At 34.4% G+C, this 21,605-nt stretch overlaps 1 protein-coding gene across 1 annotated transcript in view; it reads right to left on the minus strand.

Annotated features, from left to right (window-relative positions):
- Positions 1–21,605, minus strand: part of LOC111143357 (Rho GTPase activating protein 29) — a 63,250-nt gene that overhangs the window by 20,261 nt on the left and 21,384 nt on the right. Inside the window, exons 4-12 of the mRNA XM_022497049.1 lie at positions 15,989–16,085; positions 15,538–15,610; positions 12,979–13,027; positions 12,356–12,493; positions 11,415–11,479; positions 10,887–10,997; positions 10,702–10,782; positions 10,303–10,491; positions 9,425–9,562 (exon numbers count right to left, since the gene is read on the minus strand). Coding sequence (XP_022352757.1) covers positions 9,425–9,562; positions 10,303–10,491; positions 10,702–10,782; positions 10,887–10,997; positions 11,415–11,479; positions 12,356–12,493; positions 12,979–13,027; positions 15,538–15,610; positions 15,989–16,085 — 941 coding nt within the window. The remainder of the gene's footprint in view (positions 1–9,424; positions 9,563–10,302; positions 10,492–10,701; positions 10,783–10,886; positions 10,998–11,414; positions 11,480–12,355; positions 12,494–12,978; positions 13,028–15,537; positions 15,611–15,988; positions 16,086–21,605) is intronic.

Genomic DNA, 21,605 nt, shown 5'->3' on the forward strand with positions numbered 1-21,605 from the left:
AGAGGTATGTAGGCAAGATTATACCTTGTAGGAGACTTAAAACCATGTTATATGAAAAAAAAATCAGATATGGGGGTGTGTAATCTGGAAAAAACATTCACGAAAGGGAGGTAATAATTGTCTTTAAACAGTTAAAGTGTTATTTTGTAGAAAAGGGATTATAGGAATATGTTATAACTTGAAAGGTCCACAAGAAACAGATTTCCTTTTAGCTCAATATAAAAATTATATTAATTTTGGAGTTGTCACACACAGGCTAAATAATCATTCGGCAAGACAGCACGGTATTTAAGAGCACAGGTTCTGAAGTCATTCAATCAGGTTCTACCCTAGCTTTACAATTTACATGCTGGGTGACCTTGATCAAGTTATCTGTAACTTCTCTAAGCAAATCCTTCATAAAAAGCTAATGTGCAAATGAATCATGTGGGGGATTCTTGTTCAAAATGCGGATTCTGATTTCAAAAGTCTGAGTTGAAACCCAAGATTCTGCATTCCTCATAGACTCCCAATGTAAAGATAATGTGTCGGGCCCAAGGACCATGTTTTGAGAAGACAGGTTTTCTAAACTTTAGTTTCTTTACCAATAAGATGGAGCTAAAAACAGTTGTATTTACCTAATGGGATTGTGTGAGAATGAAATGAGTTAATGTAGGCAAAGAACTTAATACACTGGCAGGTACATATCAATCTTAGCTCTCATGAGCTATTGTCTGAGGTGAAAAGGGCTTGTCAAGTGTAAAGGTTGGCCTAAGTAACTCATAATGTAATTTCGAATCCTGGGATTTTTTATAATTCTTTTCAATAATTTTGCTAAAATTGTCTCTTTAAATTAATCACACATTAATCAGAATTCGGTAAACAAATGAGATACGATTTTAAATACTAAGGAACATTTTATGGAGACCTTCTGGTTCAAATGGAATAGGCTTACCACCTCCCCCACTCCCCAGTTTCCCACCGAATTCTCAACTTTCTGAGAACTCTGGAAAATAAATTGCAGCAGGCAGATTGTGGAAAGAAACAACAAATTGAGGTATGAGCAATCCAGGGGTATGCTTCCTGTTATTTCTTTTGCTACTGTTTCCCAGGCAATACTGAACTCCTATTCAAAGACATGTGACTGAAAGAGATTGGGCGGGGGGACTCTCTGGTTTCTTTTCTCTGTTTATTTTCTCTTGTCCTCCAGCCCCAAAGCAAGTCCCAGGCACTAAACTGTGGTGCTGTGGCACTGATGGCAGTAGCAGCCAAACAGACATCTATAACTTTGAGGGGAATTCTTCTCTAGGACCAGATAAACTGGATCTAAAGAGTGAGGGGTCTGAAATTCCTATTGTTTTATGTCTTTATCCTTTCCTTCCTTGGCCCTCAATAGCAGCAGAGTAGGTTAGCTAAGTTGCACAGCTAGAAGACTTGGAAGGGACTCCTTAGGAGCTGTAGAGTGAACATAACTTGATCAAATGCCTATTAAAATTAAAAAAAAATCAGCATTCAGTATAGGTTAGAAAGACAACCCTGAGTCATATAAAGTAATACAGAAAAGTCCAGAATACCATCCAAAATTACTTGCTACATGATGGACCAGGAAATCTCATCAACACGCAAGAGAAAAGACAATAAATAGACACTAACCCTGAGATGACTCACCTTTTTGGATTATTGGATAAAGACTTTTAAAGCAGCTATATGACAGTCTAAATATGTAAGAGCAAATAATCTTAAAACATGGGAAGATTGAAGTCTAAGCACAGGAATGGAAGATATAAAAAAGAAACAGAAAAAATATCTCAAACAAAAAAATTTACTCTTTTAACTGTATAGGAAAATAGAGATAACAAAGGAAAGACAGTGAACTTGAAGACAGATCAATAGATCAACAATCAAGAGAAAAGATTAGGGTGGGGGGAAAGACACCTCCCTCACCAACCCGTAGAGAAAAGACAAAAGTCTAAAATTTGAGTCACTGGAGTCTTAGAGCAACAGGACAGAGTGCTATAAAAAATTTTTGAAGAAACAATAGCTGAAAACTTCCCAAATATTACAAGAGTCAAACCTGCAGATTTAAGCAGCTCAGGGAACCCCAAGCAATAAATTCAACAAAATTCACACCCAAGTAAACCAGAATCAAAATGTTGAAAACCAAAGACAAAGAAAAAAAATCTTACAAGCAAAAAACATAACAAAAAACCCACAACACATTCCACACTGAGGAAGCAAAAATTCAAATGACTATGGATTTCTCATTAGAAACACAGAGGCCAGAAGGACATTTTTAAAGTGTTGAAGAAAAGAACAAAATTCTTTATCAAATGAAAATGTCCTTCAGGAATAAAGATGAAATAAAGACATTCTCAGATGAAATACAGAATTCACCACCAGAAGACCTGCTAACTGAAATGCTAAAGGAAATTCTTTAGAAAAGAGAGAAACAATGTCAAAGGGAAAGAACCTTAGAAATGGAAGAGTAGAAACAGCAACAGTAAATATCTGGTAATTTAAAAAGATGAACTCTCTTTTCTAAAACATGTGACTTTTGAAAACAAAAATTTTAAATTGTCTGGTGAGGTTTTCAAGGTATATAGATAGAACATACACATACTAATTACAACCCAAAACAAGTAAAAAGGACTTATATGGTGAGACTATGTGGTTTCTACGTTCCACCTGAAGGGGTAAAATGTTAGTTCTACATAGGCCAGTGAAAAGTTTTTATAAATATAGCCCTAGTGCAACCATTAAAACAAACAAACAAAAAACCCTGTAAAAAGACATACAGTCAAAAGCCCAGGAAATTAAAATGTAGATAATAAAATGCAAATAAGCACGTCAGGTAAATTAAAATGTAACTCTAACACATAAATAAAAATAGATTAAATTAAATCTGTAATATAAATTATACATAATTCTAAAAAATTATCAAATTATCCAATATAAGACAGCAAAAGGGAAACAAATGAAGGAAAACACAAGGTACAAATAGAAAAAGAGAAAAGTAGGCCTAATTCTGAACATACATTTTCATTAAATATAAACTGTCTAAATATTTAACTTAAAAGATAGAGATTATCAAAACAGATTTTTTAAAAATCAATATGGAACTATATGCTATATAAGAAATTCACTTTAGGGGCATGGGTGGTTCAGTGGGTTAAGCCTCTGCCTTTGGCTCAGGTCATGATCTCAGGGTCCTGGGATCAAGCCCCGTATTGGGCTCTCTGCTCAGAGGGGAGTCTGCTTCCTCCCTCTCTCTCTGTCTGCCTCTCTGCCTACTTGTGATCTCTGTCTGTCAAATATATAAAATCTTAAAAAAAAAAAAAAAAAAGGAAATTCACTTTAAATATGATGATAAAACTCAAAGTAGAAGAATGGAAAAAATATACCATAATAAAAATAATAGAAAGAAAACTGAAATAGCTATATCAGTATTAAATAAAGACTAAAAAGCAATAAAAATGGCCAGGATTAAAAAAGACATTTCATAAGGCTAAAAGGATCAATTCACCAAGAACATATAGCAATTATTAATACACAAGCAAATGAGTTTCAAAATTCATAAAACAAAAACTGATGGAAGTAAAAATATACACTATGTTGAAGACTTCAGAACTCCTTTCTCTGAATAAACTGGTTACCAGAGGGGAAATGGGTAGAAGGCGGGTTAAATAGGTGAATGATTAAGGAATATACTTATTGTGATGAACAATGGGTGTTGTATGGAAATGTTGAATCACTATATTGTACACCTGAAACTGATATTACACTGTATGTTAATTAACTGGAATTTATTTTTTTAAAAGATTTTATTTATTTATTTGACAGACAGAGATCACAAATAGGCAGAGAGGCACGCGGAGAGAGAGGAAGGGAAGCAGGCTCCCTGGCGAGCAGAGAGCCCGACGCAGGGCTTGATCCCAGGACCCTGGGATCATGACCTGAGCCGAAGGCAGAGGCTTTAACACACTGAGCCACCCAGGCGCCCCATAATTAACTGGAATTTAAATAAAAACTTAAAAGAACTCCTCATTTCACTGTAGTTGATGGAAGAAAAAAGTAAACCATCAAGGATATAGAAGAAATAAATAGCACCATAAACCAACAATAACCAATTGACATTTACAAAGTACCCCAGCCAACAAGAGCAGAACAGACATTTTTAAAAGTATATGCATGATATGTTCCATGATAGACCATATGCTGAATCACAAAACAAACCAAAACAAAAAGAAAATTGAAATTATATAAAATATTTCTCTCATCATAACAGAATTAAACTAGAAATCAGTATCAGGAATTTAACCAGAAAACTCTCAAATACTTGGAAATTGAACAGTTTCTATACTATCCATAGGTCAAAATGAAGTCTCAAGGGAAATTAGGAAATATTTTATATTGTACAAAAATAGAAATATAAAATTCAAAATTTGTGCAATATAGATAAGCAGTGCTTAGAGAGAAATCTAAATGATTAAATATTTATATTAAAAAAGCAGGGAGGTCTCAGGGCACCTGGGTGGCTCAGTCGGTGAAGCATCTGCCTTCAGCTCAGGTCATGATCCCAGGGTCCTGAGATCAAGCCCCACATCACACCTCCTGCTTAGCAAAAGAGTCCGCTTCTCCCTCTCCTTCTGCCCCTGCTTATAGTCTCTTTCTCTCACTCACTCTCTCAAATAAATAAATAAGTAAAATCTTAGGAAAAAAAAAGAAAACAAAAAGCAGGGAGGTCTCAATGAACAATCTAAGCTTCCACCATTAAGAAACTAAAAAGAAAAGAAAAATAAACCCAAAGCAAACAGAAATAAATAAAAATTTAAAAATAACAATAGAGAAACCAATGAAAATTAAAAGCTAGTTCTTCAAAAAGGTCAGTAAAATTAATAAATCTCTATCTAGCCAGACTAAGCAGAGAGAGAAAGAGAGAAGGTACAAATTACCAAAATCACGAGTCAAAGAGAGGATATCAGTACAGCCTACTGAGTCACTGAAGGATAAAGAAAAACTATGAACAACTCTGTGCACATAAATTAGACAACTGGGACGAAGGCCCATGAAAGCCACTACCAAAATTCACTCAAAAAGAAATAATTAGCTCAAATAGGCTTATTCTCAAAAGAAATTCAATACATAGTAAAAATTCTTCCAAAAATGAAAACCCCAAGCCCAGATGCTTTCACCAGGGAATGCCATCAAACAACTGAAGAAATAACACCAATTTTATACAATCTCTTCCAGAATACTGACAGGAAAGAACACCTCCCCACTCATTTTATAAGGCCAGAATTACCCTGATATTAAACTTGATATAGTATAAGAAAAAAAATAACATACCAATGTCTTTTATTAACAGAGAATAAAAAGAAAAAAATACTCAACAAAATATTAGCAAATCGAATCCAGCAATATATAAAGGAACAATGCATCACAACCAAAAGCAGCTTATCCAGGAATGCAAGACCAGTTCGGCACTCAAACATCAATGCAATCCATCATATTAATAGACTACAAAAGAAAAATTGTATTATCACATCAATCAAATGATGGAAAAAAAATCACTTGATAAATTCAACATCTTTTTTTAAAAAAAGCAGACACAATTATAAATGTTTATAATAATGTAATTAGTAAAAATTGCATCTTAAACCCCATAAATTGTAGTTATATATTATTTGTTCTAAAGATGTTCCTCTATCATATTTAGGTATACATGACATAGTATACAGTATATAAAGGACTAAAGAATACATGTACATATATATTCAGTTATATACTGAAGCAGACAGTTTTGCTAGCTTGTGCTGCAATAACAAACAACCCCAAAGTTCTCAGCAGTGGAAAAAAAAAAAATCCAACATCTTTATCATAAAACCATCGGCAAACTAGAAAAAGGGGAAATTCCTTATCTGAGAAAGGGCATCATCAAAAAACTTTAGTTATCATCATATGTAATGGTGAAAGACTAACTGCTTTGCTCTTAAAGTCCAGAATAGAACAAACATATCTTCTCTCACCCAATCCTATTCAATAATGAACTGGAAGCTCTAGCCAGGGCAGAAATAAAAAGAAATAAGAGGAATACAGATTGGAAAGGAAGAAATAAAACTGTCCCTATTTGTGGATAGCATGACTTTCTATGTAGAAAACCCCAATGATTCTACAAAAAAAAGTTCTAGAACTATTTAGTTTTAGCAAGTTTGCAAGATACAAGATTAACATCCAAAAATCACTTGTATTCCTAAATACTAATAATGAACTGAAATCTGAAATTAAAGAAATATGTATGCACAGATACACACACATAAATTATATGTGGTATGTATTTATCTATTGATTTATCTGTATGTCACATTGACAATAGCTGCCCAAATAAATACATACATACAGAGGTTTAAATCTAACAAATCATGTGAAAAACTTTTACGTTGAAAACTACAAAGTTGCTGATTAAAAAAATATCATGTATCTAGAAATCAGCTTGGAGAAATCAGAAGGGGAGACAAACCATGAGAGACTCTGGACTCAGAAACAAACTGAGGGTTTTGGAGGGAAGGGGGGTAGGGGGTTGGGTGAGCCTGGTGGTGGTATTATGGAGGGCACATATTGCACAGAACACTGGGTGTGGTGCATAAAAAATGAATTCTGGAACACTGAAAAGAAATAAAATGAAATGAAAAAAATATCATGTATCTAAAAAAATGGAGAGACATACTGTCTTCATGGATTGAACAACTTTCTCTATAGAGTTAAGATGCTACGTATGTAGTCAATTCTTCCCATCTGATCTAAGATTTAACTCAATTTCAATGAGAATGTCTGCAGGATTTGTTTGTAGATACCACAAGTGATTCCAATGCTTTTATGGCCAAAGGATCTTAAATACTCAAAACAATTCTGGAAAAAAAAAGTTGAAGATTCACACTATCTGATTTTAAGACTTGCTATAAAAGAGTAATCAACACAGTAGTAGAGTCTGGGCATGACAAGCACATATAGCCATGGAACAGAAGAGAAAATCTAGAAATTGACCTATAAAAATATGACCAATTGATTTTTTACCAAGATGCAAAGACAAATCAATGGAGATGGCACAATGTTTTCAACAAATGGCACTGAAACAAGTGGACACCTGTATTAATAATGTTTTTTATTTTTTGTATTTTATAATGTTTCGACATCTTTTTTTTTTTTTTAAAGATTTTATTTATTTATTTGTCAGAGAGAGAGAGGGAGAGAGAGCAAGCACAGGCAGACAGAATGGCAGGCAGAGGCAGAGGGAGAAGCAGGCTCCCTGATGAGCAAGGAGCCCGATGTGGGACTCGATCCCAGGACGCTGGGATCATGACCTGAGCCGAAGGCAGCTGCTTAACCAACTGAGCCACCCAGGCGTCCCATGTTTCGACATCTTAAAAAGTTTTCTGGGTGAGGAAAGTCTACTCCTCCCAGGACTAACCAATTCTTAGCACAGGGGTGGGCAGTAGTGGGGTAATGTCTTTCATATGCTACCCGAACAACCTCATTATCTAATTCTCACACACCAAGCTGTTACTGTCTCCTGCTCTAAATCATCCCAGGGCCAGGTACTAAGCAAAGAGAGACCATCAAACTAGCCAATCCTATACTGCTTTTCCTGCCCCACCTTGTTTTCCCCTTGGAAACCCCAATAAGGCTCTTTCCCCTTATAAGTGAGCTTTCCCCTCACTCCTGTCTCTTCTTCACCAAACCTGGTACTTCTGTGGCCCTACATGGTACAGCACATCCCCTTCCCTTGGGAAATATAAGTAATCAATTCATCTTTCAGTAACATTGACCTCTCCATGTCAGCATTCAGTCACCTCCATAAATTAAAGTCTCACAGGCATAATTTTAACACAACATTTATATGCAAAAAATGAACCTTAATGTGTACTTCACACCTTATATAAAAAGTACATCAAAACAGATCATACATCAATGTCAAACTATAAAAATTTTAGGAGAAAACATAGAAGTCTTTGTGACTCTGAAACTCTCTTAGAAATAATGTGAAAAGCATGACACATAAAAGAAGAAATTGATAAGTTAGATTCGATCGAAATTATAACCTTTTATTCCCTGAAACAAACTGCTAAAAGAATAAAAAGTTTCAGACTGGAAGACAAAATGTGCAAGCTCAATAATAAGGGAACAACTCAATTTTTAAAAATGGCAAAATACAGACTGCAAATAAGTCCTTGAAAAGATGCTCAATATCATTAGTCACTCCAGAAACACAAATTAAAACAACTACCATTACACACATATTAGAACAGTTAAAATTTAACAACAACCGACAAGTATTGTCAAGGATGCAGAACAATCAGAACTCTCATATATTACTGGTTAGAATGAAAATGTTATGGCCATTCTGGAAAACAATTTATCAATTTCTTATGAAGTTAAACAGACATTTACCATAACATCCAGTAATCTCAATCCTAGGAGCTTACCCTAGAAATATGAAAGCTTATATTCACACAAAAACCTAGAGACAAATATTCATAGCAGTTGAATTATATTCACAATATAATATGTGAATTATATTCACAATCACCCAAAATTGGAAACAGCATAGATGTCTAACTGATGAATGGATAAACATTATGGTACATTCATATAATGGAATACTACTCAGCAATAGAAAGAAATGAACTTTTGATACAGGCATAACATTGAAGAATCTCAAAGAAATTATGCTGAGTACAAGAAGTCAGTCTCCAAGTCACATAGGATTCCATTTATATAACACTCTGGAAAAGATCAAGCTATAAAGACAGAGAACATACCAACCCTTGCCAGGGGCTAGGGGTGGGGAGAGAGTCTGACTACAAAGGGGCAGCATGAGTAAACTTTTTTGGAGTGATGGAATTCTTCTGAATCCTGATTGTGATGGTGCTGGCTACACAAATTTATACGTGTTAAAACTTGTGAAATGTACATCAAAAAAAGGTATTTTATATATAAACTTTTTATACAAGTCATTTTAAAGAGGCAAATAAAAACCTTTGAGGGCAGAATGCTTTTTTTTCCCCTAAATAAATTCCTAGGTTCAATTTTAACATTTAGTTTACTCAATTCTAAAGAATAGATCTCATAGTGCTGACAGAAGTTTCAACAATCAAATCCATTTTGTCAACCAAGCCAAGAAAGACAGTGGCTTAGAGGCAATTTCAAACTCTCAGACTTTAATTGGACAAATCACTGATCCACTGGGTGGGGGACCAGAAAAAAAATGTAACTCAAACCATTTACCACTATTTAAAAGCGGAAAGTCAGTTTTCCAAACTCTCAATGTTTCATTAATTTTAGAAACTAAATCCCCGAAGAATCCTGACTCATCAAGCACCCTTTTCCCTTCTGCAGTTGTTTATACCCTTTTTGCCCCGGCCTTCCAAATACTGAACAAAATACTTACAGCTTTAAGGGTAAGATCACACTGAAAAACAAGTTTCTGGAGTTGTGTTAAAATTTCTCTTTTGGTATTTTCCAGATCATTTCGTCTCTCTTCAACATTTGTCACACAAACTTTGTAGAGTTCATTTGCTTCTTCTACCTTCAAGAATATCACAGAAAAAAAAATAACACTGATCACTAGAATTTATATTTTAAAACAAATACTTATTATAATAAAACTCAATGGAAATAACTGAAAAGACCTTTTGCATAAAAATTAACTAGTCTGTTTTAAATAGAATATTTCTAAAGATAACAATCTGTTCTGGTCAGTGACTCAAAGGCATAGTCAAGTAGGATTTACAATTAGTATACTGTCCACAAAATGAATGCCTAATTCAATTTAACAGCCTTTTCTATTTATTATTTTCTATATAATCTTACAGGTTTCATCAAATTATATTTCATAAGCAATATAAAGCTCCAGCCTAGCTTTGCTATCAGGTACTAGAACTAGCACACACATACATTCAGTTGCCTAAAAAGTGAACTTCCTGAACAATGAAGTAAAAAATATTAAACTACTGCCTTCTCTAAGATACTTTTTCAGAAACAAAATCAAATATTTGAAAGATAAGCAAAAACCTCTTAGCATACTGGTTCTCAAAGTGTGGATCCCGATCACCAACAGCAGCAGCACCACCTGGAAACCTGTTAGAAGCACAGGCTGGCTGTTTGGGGCCAGCCCTGGAGCTACTGAATCTGATATCCTGGATGTGTGGCCCAGTAACCTGTCTTAACAAGCCGTCCAGGCAATCCTGATGCATACTAACACTTGAGAACGAAAGCCTTCGCAGATTATTGCTAATTCAACTTGCAAATAACAACAAAGATGATTACTTTTTGAAGAGCCTCCTCTTCCAACCTTCGCTTTTTTTCTAGCTGCTTGTTGAGATTTTTTACCGATCCACCACTCGAGCACAGATGCTCCTCTTCTGCACGAAACATGGAAGATTTTGCCTTTTCATACTCATCTTGACGTTGCATACATAACAATTTTGCCTTTTTAAGAGCAGTCTCTGTTTCCAGCTATATGGGGGGGGGGAAAGTATTAAATACAGAATAAAAAACAAACCCTAATGTATAAGTTTCATTAGCATATTTCAACACAATAGTTAAAATAGCATTTTAGAAAAACTATAAAGGAATGCATCTCCAGGGTAGATGCTTACATTTACATACTAGAGATGATTTCAGATGTTCACAAGTAGGTAAATGAAACTCCATAATAATACTCACCATCTTATTTTGTTCCTGTTTCCAAAGTTCTTTTATTTCTTTCCTTTGTTTTTCCATTTCATTTTTCCTCCCAAGTAGAGGCTGTCAAGGGTATTTTAAAACAAGAAAGAAAAAAAAAAAAGCTGTTTTCTAAAGCTATGCTATTATTTAAAAAAAAAAATTGTATTATACATAGAAATTTTTACCTGCACAAATTTGTTGGCTTGGAGAGCTGCAATTGTTTGTTGTAAAAGGCGACTGTTCTTTATATCATTAAGAAGGGCACTGGTAAACAGACTCTGCAGTGGCATAAACTCCTAGAAATTAAAATTGAAAAGTAAATTATCCAATGGAAATAGTACTAGAGTACTAGACACACCCCAACTATTCTCTTCAGAGGGAGAAATTTTAAGTTTAGACATTTTTCTGCATACAGATGACTAGTCATAAAGATGACTATATGAGAAAGATACTGAAGAATATTAATTATAAAACTAGGTAGGCAAGACTAGTGGCTAGCAAAACAATCAACATTTGTATAAAATTGTGAATACTCCAATTTTTTTCATAATGGGTCTCCACATTAAGTTTAAAAGGCTTTTATTTTGCTCAGCATGAGCATCTCACTTCTTCCCTGTATTTAGTACACACGTCTCTGACTTCATAAGGCACTACCATGAGCTCATTCAGCTAACCTCCTGGTCCAATACCCTAGGTGGTCACTGAACACTCACCTGCATTCCAATATTACTTCTAGTTGCCTCTGCCAACTTGACAACGTTTCTAGTGGACTCCAATTCTGAAAAGGTCCAAGAAAGCATCAGAAGGTAAATTAACTTTTTTCCCTCCATACTCTAAAATTATTTATGATTCCAAGTTAAAAAGTGAACACACACACACTAGCTTACATTATATGATACCATGATTCTCATTCAAAGTGCTCATCAAAACCAACTAGGAAACTTGCAAAATACATTGGCTTCACTTCTCTTGGAGATGGGACCTAGGCCTGTGTATTGCCCTTTTATAAGGTTAGTCAGGTGCTTCTGAAGGGCATCTCTACTTATAGCAAATAATTTTGGTAGAAAGAACACAGGATTTGGGCAAATCCCATATTCTTCCAGTTAGTGCCATATAATCCTACACAAATTTGCTATCGGACTTTAGGCAAATCACCTGTCTTGTTTGTCTGAGCTGTAAAATGGGAATAGTTCTTTTCTTGCCTTCTTTCCAGGGTTTTGGTAAGGATTAAATGAGGTATAGGGTATGAAAGTATTTTGTCAACTGTAAAACACTGGGAAAATACTAGCTATTAAAATGTTTCCATGGCCAGTGCTCATACAGCTATTGTTGCTTTTATTTCTTTTAACCATATTATCTGATTGCATTTCTTTTTGCCCATTGGAATATGACTTCCTTAAAGGCAAAGACAGTATACTATTTGTCTTTGTGTCCCCAGATCAAGTGGTTGGCCCACAGTAATGTTCAATAAGTACATTTATTGTAAGTAGAGTCTTTCCTATTTTAAGAAGAGAAAATGGACAATGATTTTATTCACTATAATGAAGCAGCTACTAATTTGGAATCATATTAGTCATCGCCTATACAAAATGAATTGCAAACAATTTAGTTCTTACACTCCAAAGTTAATCAGATGCCCCAAAGGGCAACTCACCCAAGTTAAGCTTCTTTTCAACCCAAGAAACTATGTTCTTGGTATATTTTGACCATGTTTTGGCATAAGACAAAGCCAATTCTACAGAATCAGTGTTCTTCAATAGCACGCTGTCTAGTTCTATAGGAGAAAAATTTCCTGAAAATAAAAACATCAAGTACATATCAAATATTAGCACATAACTCTAAACAAAGCAGCATTCAAATCCTAAGATGTTCTTCAAAGAAAACTGTTTAAAAAAAAAAAACAAGTGACAAATTTAGAATCAAAAGGTCACAGTTTAAACTTAAAATGGTTTCAAATTATATTTTTTATCCTAATATATATTTCTATTATTCATCAAGTTATAAACCCTATGTAATTCTTGATCCATCTCTATATTACTTATCTACTATCTATTCTGGCAGATCTTTATTCTGAAGTTTTTATGCAAAATTTTACACAACATTTTGTGTTAAAAATGAATACTTCAGGTTAATGAGCAAGAAGAGATTAAATAATCCAAAACATGTATTGAAAGTAACTGCAGGAAGTTGGGGATTGGTTAAAAAAAAGAGAGAGAGAAGAAAGAAAGGAAGGAACTGCAAAAATTTGACTAAGATTGTAAGTACCTCAAGCATTACCTTTTTCATTGGATGAGTCCACTGATTCCACAGAAACATTTTCAAAAGACTTACAACATGGAAGAAAACAAATTTAAGATTAGAGCAGAAGATAACAGATCTTTGCTTCAGAAATTTTTCACTCTAATTTGTTACTGTGACATAATTCCTGTTAAAGAATTTCAAGTATTTAGAACTCAAAGGGCCTAAGTAATCTATTTAAATGCCACATCTTGTAAGAATTACATACCTTTTTACAATTGCAGTTCTCAAGATTCAAGAATAAATGACCTCATTGTTTACTAACAGCATTAGTTAACATTAATAAATACATTCAAAACTTTAAATTCTACAGATTTCAAAAATATTAGGAAGTTATAGAAACAATCTAAATAGATTTTCACTTAAACTGAAGACAAAGACCTGTTTCTTCCAGCCATCTTTTACCATTTTATCATTTGATAAGCATTTCTCTGAAAGTCTAGTGGACAACTTAGTGCAGAACTTTCTATGATGATGGAAATGTTCTGTATCTACACTGTCCAGCTATCTGAGCATATGAAAAGTGGCTAATGTAATGATGATTATAAAATGAGAAGTATATTCTCAACATTTATTTATTTAATTAATTTATTTGAAAGAGAGAGAGAGAGAGACAGTGAGACAGGGAACACAAGTAGGCAGAGGGGGAGAAGGAGAAGCAGGCTTCCCGCTGAGCAGGGAGCCCGATGGGGGGCTTGATCCTAGGACCCTGGGATCATGACCTGAGTTGAAGGCAGACGCTTAAGTACTGAATCACCCAGCCACCCCAATTTTATTTATTTTAATTAACTTAAATTTAAAGAGCTACATGTGGTAAGTGACTACCTTACTAGACAGTGCAGGAAAAACATATCTGCCAAAATTGTGAGATCTGTTTGGCTGGGCAACACAGACTACACAGGGACTCAATGCAAAAGGAATCAGAGACCTGGGTCTAATGTCCAGCTCTATCACTTAGTAGCTATATGACACTGGACTATATATTAGAGTTAAATAAGCTCTGGTTTGCCCTTCTGTAAAATGGGGATATGAACACTACTTTCATAAGGCTACTTTAAGGCTTAAGATAATATAGGTTTAGCACAGGGCATGGTACATAATAAACACTATTAAATAAATGGCAATTATTATTTAAAGTATTTTTCAAACTCTTCAAACCAAAGGAGCATTATTTATCATGGACTTTTAAAGCTTAATCTCTTAGGTTAATTAAAAATTGTAAAAAGGTAAATAAGGTGCAAAAGAAAAGAAAGGAAAAGTATTTTCCTATTAGGAATTAGTGTAGTATGTGCACACAATAGAGCCAACAGGAACAGGAAATAAGATTCACACCTAAAATTTTAGTTCTTCAGAGCCTTGTCACACAGATAAAATGTTATTCCGTCTTCTGAATTAGTAGTATGTTTGAAAAGAAAAAATTGAAGAAAAATGATAAATAGCAAAATATTTAAGGATCTTAAAATTCTTCATGAAGATTTATACACTATCCTTGATTTGTCAATGGATAACTTCAGAAATAATCAATTGTTTTCTCAATATTATAGTATATATAACAAAATGCTTCAACTAATCATTCATATTTTATATCATTTTAAGAAAGACCTGAAGTTTTTACATTATTTTGATATAACAGAAATAACTGGCACATTTTCAAATATTTGTCAAACTCCTTTTGGATTTGGAACATCCTTGAAAAGAAACTATTAGTGCATGTCCCTACTGCAGTTTTTAAAAATAGCTTGCATTTAGTGAAAAAATTTCAGTCAAATCAAAATATTACTACTATAATCTTTAAAGCAATATTCTACAAACATTCTTCATGTTCTATTATTTCAAAACAATTTTTCTTTAAATTGGAAGTCGGAGGGCACCTGGGTGGCTCAGACGGTTAAGTGACTGCCTTTGGCTCAGGTCATGATCCCAGGGAGCTCCTCTTCAGGCTCCCTGCTCAGCGGGGGGAGTCTGCTTCTCCTTTTCCCTCTACCTGTCCCCCACCCCCTGCCACTCATGCTCTCTCTCTTGCTCTTTTTCTCTCAAATAATTAAACAAAATCTTTAAAAAAAAAAACAAAACTGGGAATTGGAACTACAATCCTCTGACATACTGCTCTTAGGGAGAATTAAGACCTACAGCCTCTTAATAAATATGTCACAGTAACAAACTATAGGATGTGTGAAAGGATTAACACCCTCTTTACTTCTTGTGTTATTTTTCTAAGTTTCCACCAATCTTTGAGAACTGTGACAATGTCAGGGGAGAAAAATGGTTAAGAATTACTTGCTAAAATTTTGGATCCTATGACATATAGATTCCTTACAGAGGACACCATAAAACTACCAGATATATTCTTTTAAAATGATAGCTCCATTTAAAAAATATTAAATTTTTGCTCCAGAAACTGACCATAAATTATCATATTAAAATGAACTGATCTGTTTTTCTTGCTCAACTCAAAAATTATCAAAGACTAATGTTGAAATTATTGAAATATTAAGTTAAAAATATTAAAGTCTCTGCTTTCACACAAACTTGGCCTACCTTACTTTCTCGAGAAACAGGCAGTCGCAATAATGAATCATTGCCTACATCTCCCATAAGGAAGTTTGTCAAGCTATCCAGGGAAGTTTAAAAAAAAAAAAAAAAGAAATAGAAATAATAAGACAAGTCATTTCATTGCTCGGTTACAGGCTTCACATTCAACATGTCATCCAGAATACTTTTTTTTTTTTAAAGCAAGAACCTTAGAAATAAACTCTAGGAATCTATTCACATAAACCACATAGTCACTTGCAAATGGATGTTGCTTCCGAACAACTGTACAGACACTGTCAAATACAGTAACAAAACAACAATGAAATAATGAACATATTCTTTCCAGTGTTGTGATAATATTTTGTATTTTAATACTTTACTTTCCATGTATCTACTGAATTATGTAACCTATCTTGAGAAACCCAGGCCCAAATTTAAATGACAGTCCTCTACTTACATATTCCCAAAGGTAAAGGCCAAGGTCTCAATGGAAGAAAACACTTCTCTGAAGAGATCGTTTTTGTTTTCTTCATTAACTTCTGTGAAGTTCACAGCTACAGGGAAAAATTGGTTACAATAAATGAGGAAGAAAATAATTTAAACTAGATTTATACAAAGTCATTTTATCTCTTAAAACTCACTGTTATTTCTAGAAGCATTAGAAGATTAGGAAACTGAAAAGCCTAACACACAAAACAAATACAATGTTCAAGTTCTTCATTAAAGAAATCATACAAAAGAATCGGCCTGCATACAAGTGGCTGGCATTCCAAACTTACTACTCTGTGCATTACATAATTTGACATATCTAAAAAGTGATGCAACATGAAATCAATCCGTCTCAGAGTCACAGAGTCCATGTTACATCAGACCTCTCATTAAGAGCACTAAAGTGCTATTTTCTCTTGCTTATTGCTTTACGGCATTTGTAAAAATAGTTAAATGCACTATGGCCTACTTTGGTCAAATATATTTTTCACTATGAATTACCAATAATTGAAGTCATACACATTTGACATAGCATAAATCCTATATACAATACATATCACATATTACATAAACACCCAATGCTTTAGAAAATTTAAGCTCCTATTTATAGCCTTATTTCTTACAGGCTCTTGGGCTCTGAGATCCATTTTAATTGATATATTGCTTCTCTTGTTTGCCATAGGGATGTCTAACATTTTGTCTAAATGTCTAACATTTTGCTGAAGCAAACCGTGAAATATAACCGAAAAAGTTTTCTTATTTTAATTTCTTCTTTATGCACCTTTGTTAAAAGCCCAGATATAATTTACCAAGAAAAAATCTGAAGGTGGAATTGGCAATTTTTTTCAAAGTAACCCCTTCTACTCAGGGTGAATTTAAGGAGCAACTGGCTCCCTGTATCCCATCCTCCATAGGATCCTTGCCAATAAAGGAAAGGTAGAGAGACCAAGGGAAGAGGAAGCCATCCTTTACTTTAAAATAAGCTGTTCTGAAGTTTAGCTGCACAGCAGAATTGCCTGGGGAGTCTTAAAAACAAAAATCTGGGTCTTACCACCAAAAATTCAGATTTCACAAATCTGGTGGAGCATAGGTATTTGTTCAAAAGCTCTCCCAGGTGGGGAACCTGGGTGGCTCAGAGGGTTAAGCCTCTGCCTTCGGCTCAGGTCACAGTCTCAGAGTCCTGGGATCAAGCCCTGCATCGGGCTCTCTGCTTAGCAGGGAGCCTGCTTCCCCCCTCTCTCCATCTGCCTCTCTGCTTACTTGTGATCTCTGTCAAATAAATAAATAAAATCTTAAAAAAAAAAAAGCTCTCCCAGGTGATTCTAGTGTACAAGTCGGGTTGAAAATGCTTGCTGGAAAGCAAGAACTCCTAAGCCAGGATGAAGGAAGCCTCAAGCCTCTAAGTCTCATGAAATTACAATCAAGCTTTTACATCAATAAGCATTTGTAGGTATGAGGGGCTAAGAGCCACATCTTTCATCAGATTCTTCTAAATATCACTGATACAAACAAAAAGAAAGACTTTAAGAACCACCATAAGTAATTTTAAAAGCAAGTTTTGGACTTCTGCTCTGGCCACGATGGAAATACAGGTTTACACTTCTGCCTGAGACAACCGAAAGAAACTCAAACAAAATATAGGAAACAAACATTTTCAAGACATTGGCTATAAGGCAACTAAAGATAAGAACCTTGACAGATAAACGAATACCAGAAGCTCACAAGAGCCCCAGTTTCGTGCCCAAAACCACACAGAGTAGATTCCCCGGTAAAAGAAACCATTATGGATAAAAGTCAATTTGTAATAATGAAGGAGTCAATTTATCAAGAGGACATAACAAATCTATACATTTATGCACCTAATAAACAACTTTAAAATCCACGAAGCAAAACCTAATAGAACCACAATGAGAAACAGACAAATTTACAGCTATGGCCCTCTCTCAATAACTGACAGAACATATATATGGATAATCAGTAAGGATATGGAAGACTTCAACAATACTATCAGCCTACTCTGCCAGATACATTTGTAGAACACTCCATCTATTAACAACAGAATGCCTGTCTTTTCAAGTACACACTGAATATTTGCCAAGATAGACCATTTCATAAAACAAGTCAAAATGAATTTAAAAGAATTCAAATCAGGCAAAGGATGTTCTGTGAGTAAATGGAAGTAAATTAGAAATAACGGGAAAATCTCTAGAAAATCCCCAGATACCAAGAAACGAACACACTTCTAAATAACCCATGGGTCAAAGAAGAAAAAGGGAAATTAGAAAGTATTTTGAACACAATGAAAATGAAAATACCACCTATCAAAATCGGTGAAAGGGGGGCCACAGGAAGGTACAGAAAGGAAGGAGTACTAAGGGGCACCCATTACCTGGATTGGGACAGTTTCACAAGGGTTTTTATGTCAAAATTGATAAAATGGGATCCTTTAAATATATGTACCTTATTGAATATCAATTATACCTCAACAAAGCTGTTTTAAAAACCTCACTGGAAAGTCACCTTTAAATAGTAATTTATAATGTCTATTTACAATAACTTATAACCAGCAAAAATGTAAAGCCTACTTATATTTCCTAACCTTAACCTGTTAGACTTTAAAGAAAAAAAAAACACCTTATAACACTACAGCAAATTCTACAATTATTCTTCTTCTTTCTTACCTATATCTTCTGTAGCACTAAACATGACTGGGAGATTTAAAAAGCAGTAATTGCGAATCCCCAAAAGACAATTATCTGACCCATCTTCCTTTATCCTTACTTGAATGACGACCATCGAATGAAAATTACTATTATTGCCCTTGCCTCCAATTCAAAATAGCCCTATATTTCTAATATCTTTTCTCTTTTTTGCTTCTGCTCAGTGTTTCAAAGAAAAGTCTTTGGCTCCTTTCCAGTAATAAATCTTTCCACTCTCTCCTGCATTCTCCAAATCCTGTGCTACCTCCCTCTATAGTTTTTTATTATCTCCCACTCAATTGACACTTTTTCTCACGTTACTAACATACTCAAATCTTTCCTCTGTAAAAAAAACTTTCATTTTACCATATTTTCCTCTTAAAGTTACCATCCAATTTAACTTTTCCTTTTTTTTTTTTTTAACTGCCAAACCTCTATAATTAGGTTATGACTAAATTCACGAGGATTTGGCTTTTCATCCAGTCTAATGGTTATCAGAGATTGAAAAACTTTGTGTAAAGGGCTAGAAAGCAAATATTTTAGACTTTCAAGACACGTGGTATGTTGCAACTAATCCTAAAGGAGCCATACATAAATGAGATATGGTAATACATAAATGAGTAAGAGTGGCTATGCTCTGATAAAGCTTTACTTACAAAACAGGCAGCAGGCCAGATTTGAGCCACCAGAAATAGTCTGCTCAGCCTGATTAAGAGGATGGGTTCTGAAGCCAGTCTGTCTAGGTTAAATCTTAAACCCTGCCCCCTACTAGGGACTTAATGCAACTGCTCTGTGCCTCAGTCTCCTCATTTATAAAGTGCGGAAAACAGTATGTATTTTGAGAACAGTTATAAAAATTGAATTAACTTAAAACAGAGCCTGTTACAAAGAAAATGCTCAATAAATGTTAGTTATTATTTTCACTCAACACCACTTAACAACACTGCCAACAAAAACATATTAGTCAAACTTGGAGACCTTTTTTCTTCTTCTGAGTTTTCATCCTACTTGTCCACTCTACAACTCTCAACAGCTCCACCACTTAATACACATGCAAACCTCTTTATGTCCCAAGCTTCCTTATCTGCAAAATAAGGTTAAAAATAACAGTATTGACCTGAAAAATTTGCTGTGAGGAATAATGGGATAATCCATGCAGAGTTTAATGGTGTCTGGCATATAATGTCTGCTATTATTATTGCAAATATTAACCACTTTCTTCCATCTCGAAGTATTCTACACTCTTAGAAGCAATGTGTTTTAGTAACTAGAAGAAGTGGGGCTTCAGAGTTTTGGACTGGAGTTCGTATATAACCTCTACCACTCCCGGTGTTATTCTGAATACATCACCTCACTGCAATTTCTTCATCTGTAAAATAGCATATCATTGAAAGAAATGACTGAGAAAACAAATGTAAACCACCTAGAGTACCAGTGCTTGGTAGTTAGTAACATGAGTGCTGTCATGTTCTGTGTATCTGTCTATTGATAATCTTACTTTATATAGTCGTCCCCACCCAGCCTGCAGTTCTCTTTGGCTTTCTTCTTTATACATTATCTCCACAGAACTGTATCCACTTTATCAGACCTTTGAAGGAAATGAATCCTTAAACAACCTCTCTAGTTCTCACCTCTGAGCTCCAGATCCACATTTCCAATGGTCTGTTTGATATATTCTTTCTCCTACTTTCTAGGCTTCACCCACCAGCATTACAACCTCAACATGTCCTACCTGAACCCTATCCTCCCTTCCATTGTGCCCTGCACGCCTACTCTTTTCTCCACATTCCTTAGCTTATACCTTTGCTTTCAAAATACCTCTAAAATATTTCTTCCTTACCATTCCCACTGCCATTCAGTTCAAAAGGCCACATTTTACCTGTAGTCTGGATTATTTAACAACCTGCTAATTGGTGTCACTGTGTCCACTTCCTTCTCCCTATTAGCCATTCTTCAAAATGACATCAAAATTTTGCTCAAGGTTTAAATAACTGTCTCCCTTGAGCTCCAAATTAAGTCACAACAATAAGTACTAAGACACATTAAGTATCTCTTTAAGAAATCACATGAGTAGCTTTCAAACACACCATCTATTAGTGACTTTCAAACTTTTTTGACCACAACCTTCAGTAAGAAATACATATTATATCATGACCAAGTATTCCAAACACATACAATAGTTATTAGTTATATATAACACCTCTGAAGTTTCAAAACATCCTTAAGTCTTATACAATGAGTGTTGCATTCTGATTTTTCTTTTCTATTCTCTTTTGTATTTTAAAAATGCTGGTTACAATCCACTAACTTGATGTCATACATCAGGGCCTAAAGTTTGCAAACCAATGAATTAAAAGATAAAATGTAGGCAAATTTTCATCATATGCATGGGGGGAAAGACCAAAAAGCAGTATGGCTTACAAAATGAAAACTTTGTGAAGTTGCTTCTGAGAAACACAAAAGACAACCTGAAGAAATGAAATGCATACTATAGTCTCGGAAATGTTAAATATGTAACTTCTCCTTAATTTATAAATTGTAAGTTTATAAAGTCATAAATTTTACTCATCATCCTCAAAATACCAATAGATTTTTTTTAATAGATTTTTTTTTGGAATTAGATAAGCCAATTCAAAAGTCCTGATGGAAAAATAAAATCCTGAAAAAAAAGAGTAACAGGAAGAGGAGTTACCCCATCAGATACTAAAACATACTATACAACTATAATATAGTGTGGTATTGGCACATGACTAAACAAATCAATGGGGCATAAAGTAAGTCCCAAAATGATATAAATATATATGACAGTTTAGTGTATTTATGATAAAAATGGCATCTCAGATCAGTGGGGAAAAGAATTATTTGATAAATAAGCTAGACATGTGG

Source organism: Enhydra lutris, unplaced genomic scaffold (assembly GCF_002288905.1).
Source record: "Enhydra lutris kenyoni isolate GAN:26980312 unplaced genomic scaffold, ASM228890v2 scaffoldscaffold9, whole genome shotgun sequence".
NCBI classification, from domain to species: domain Eukaryota; kingdom Metazoa; phylum Chordata; class Mammalia; order Carnivora; family Mustelidae; genus Enhydra; species Enhydra lutris.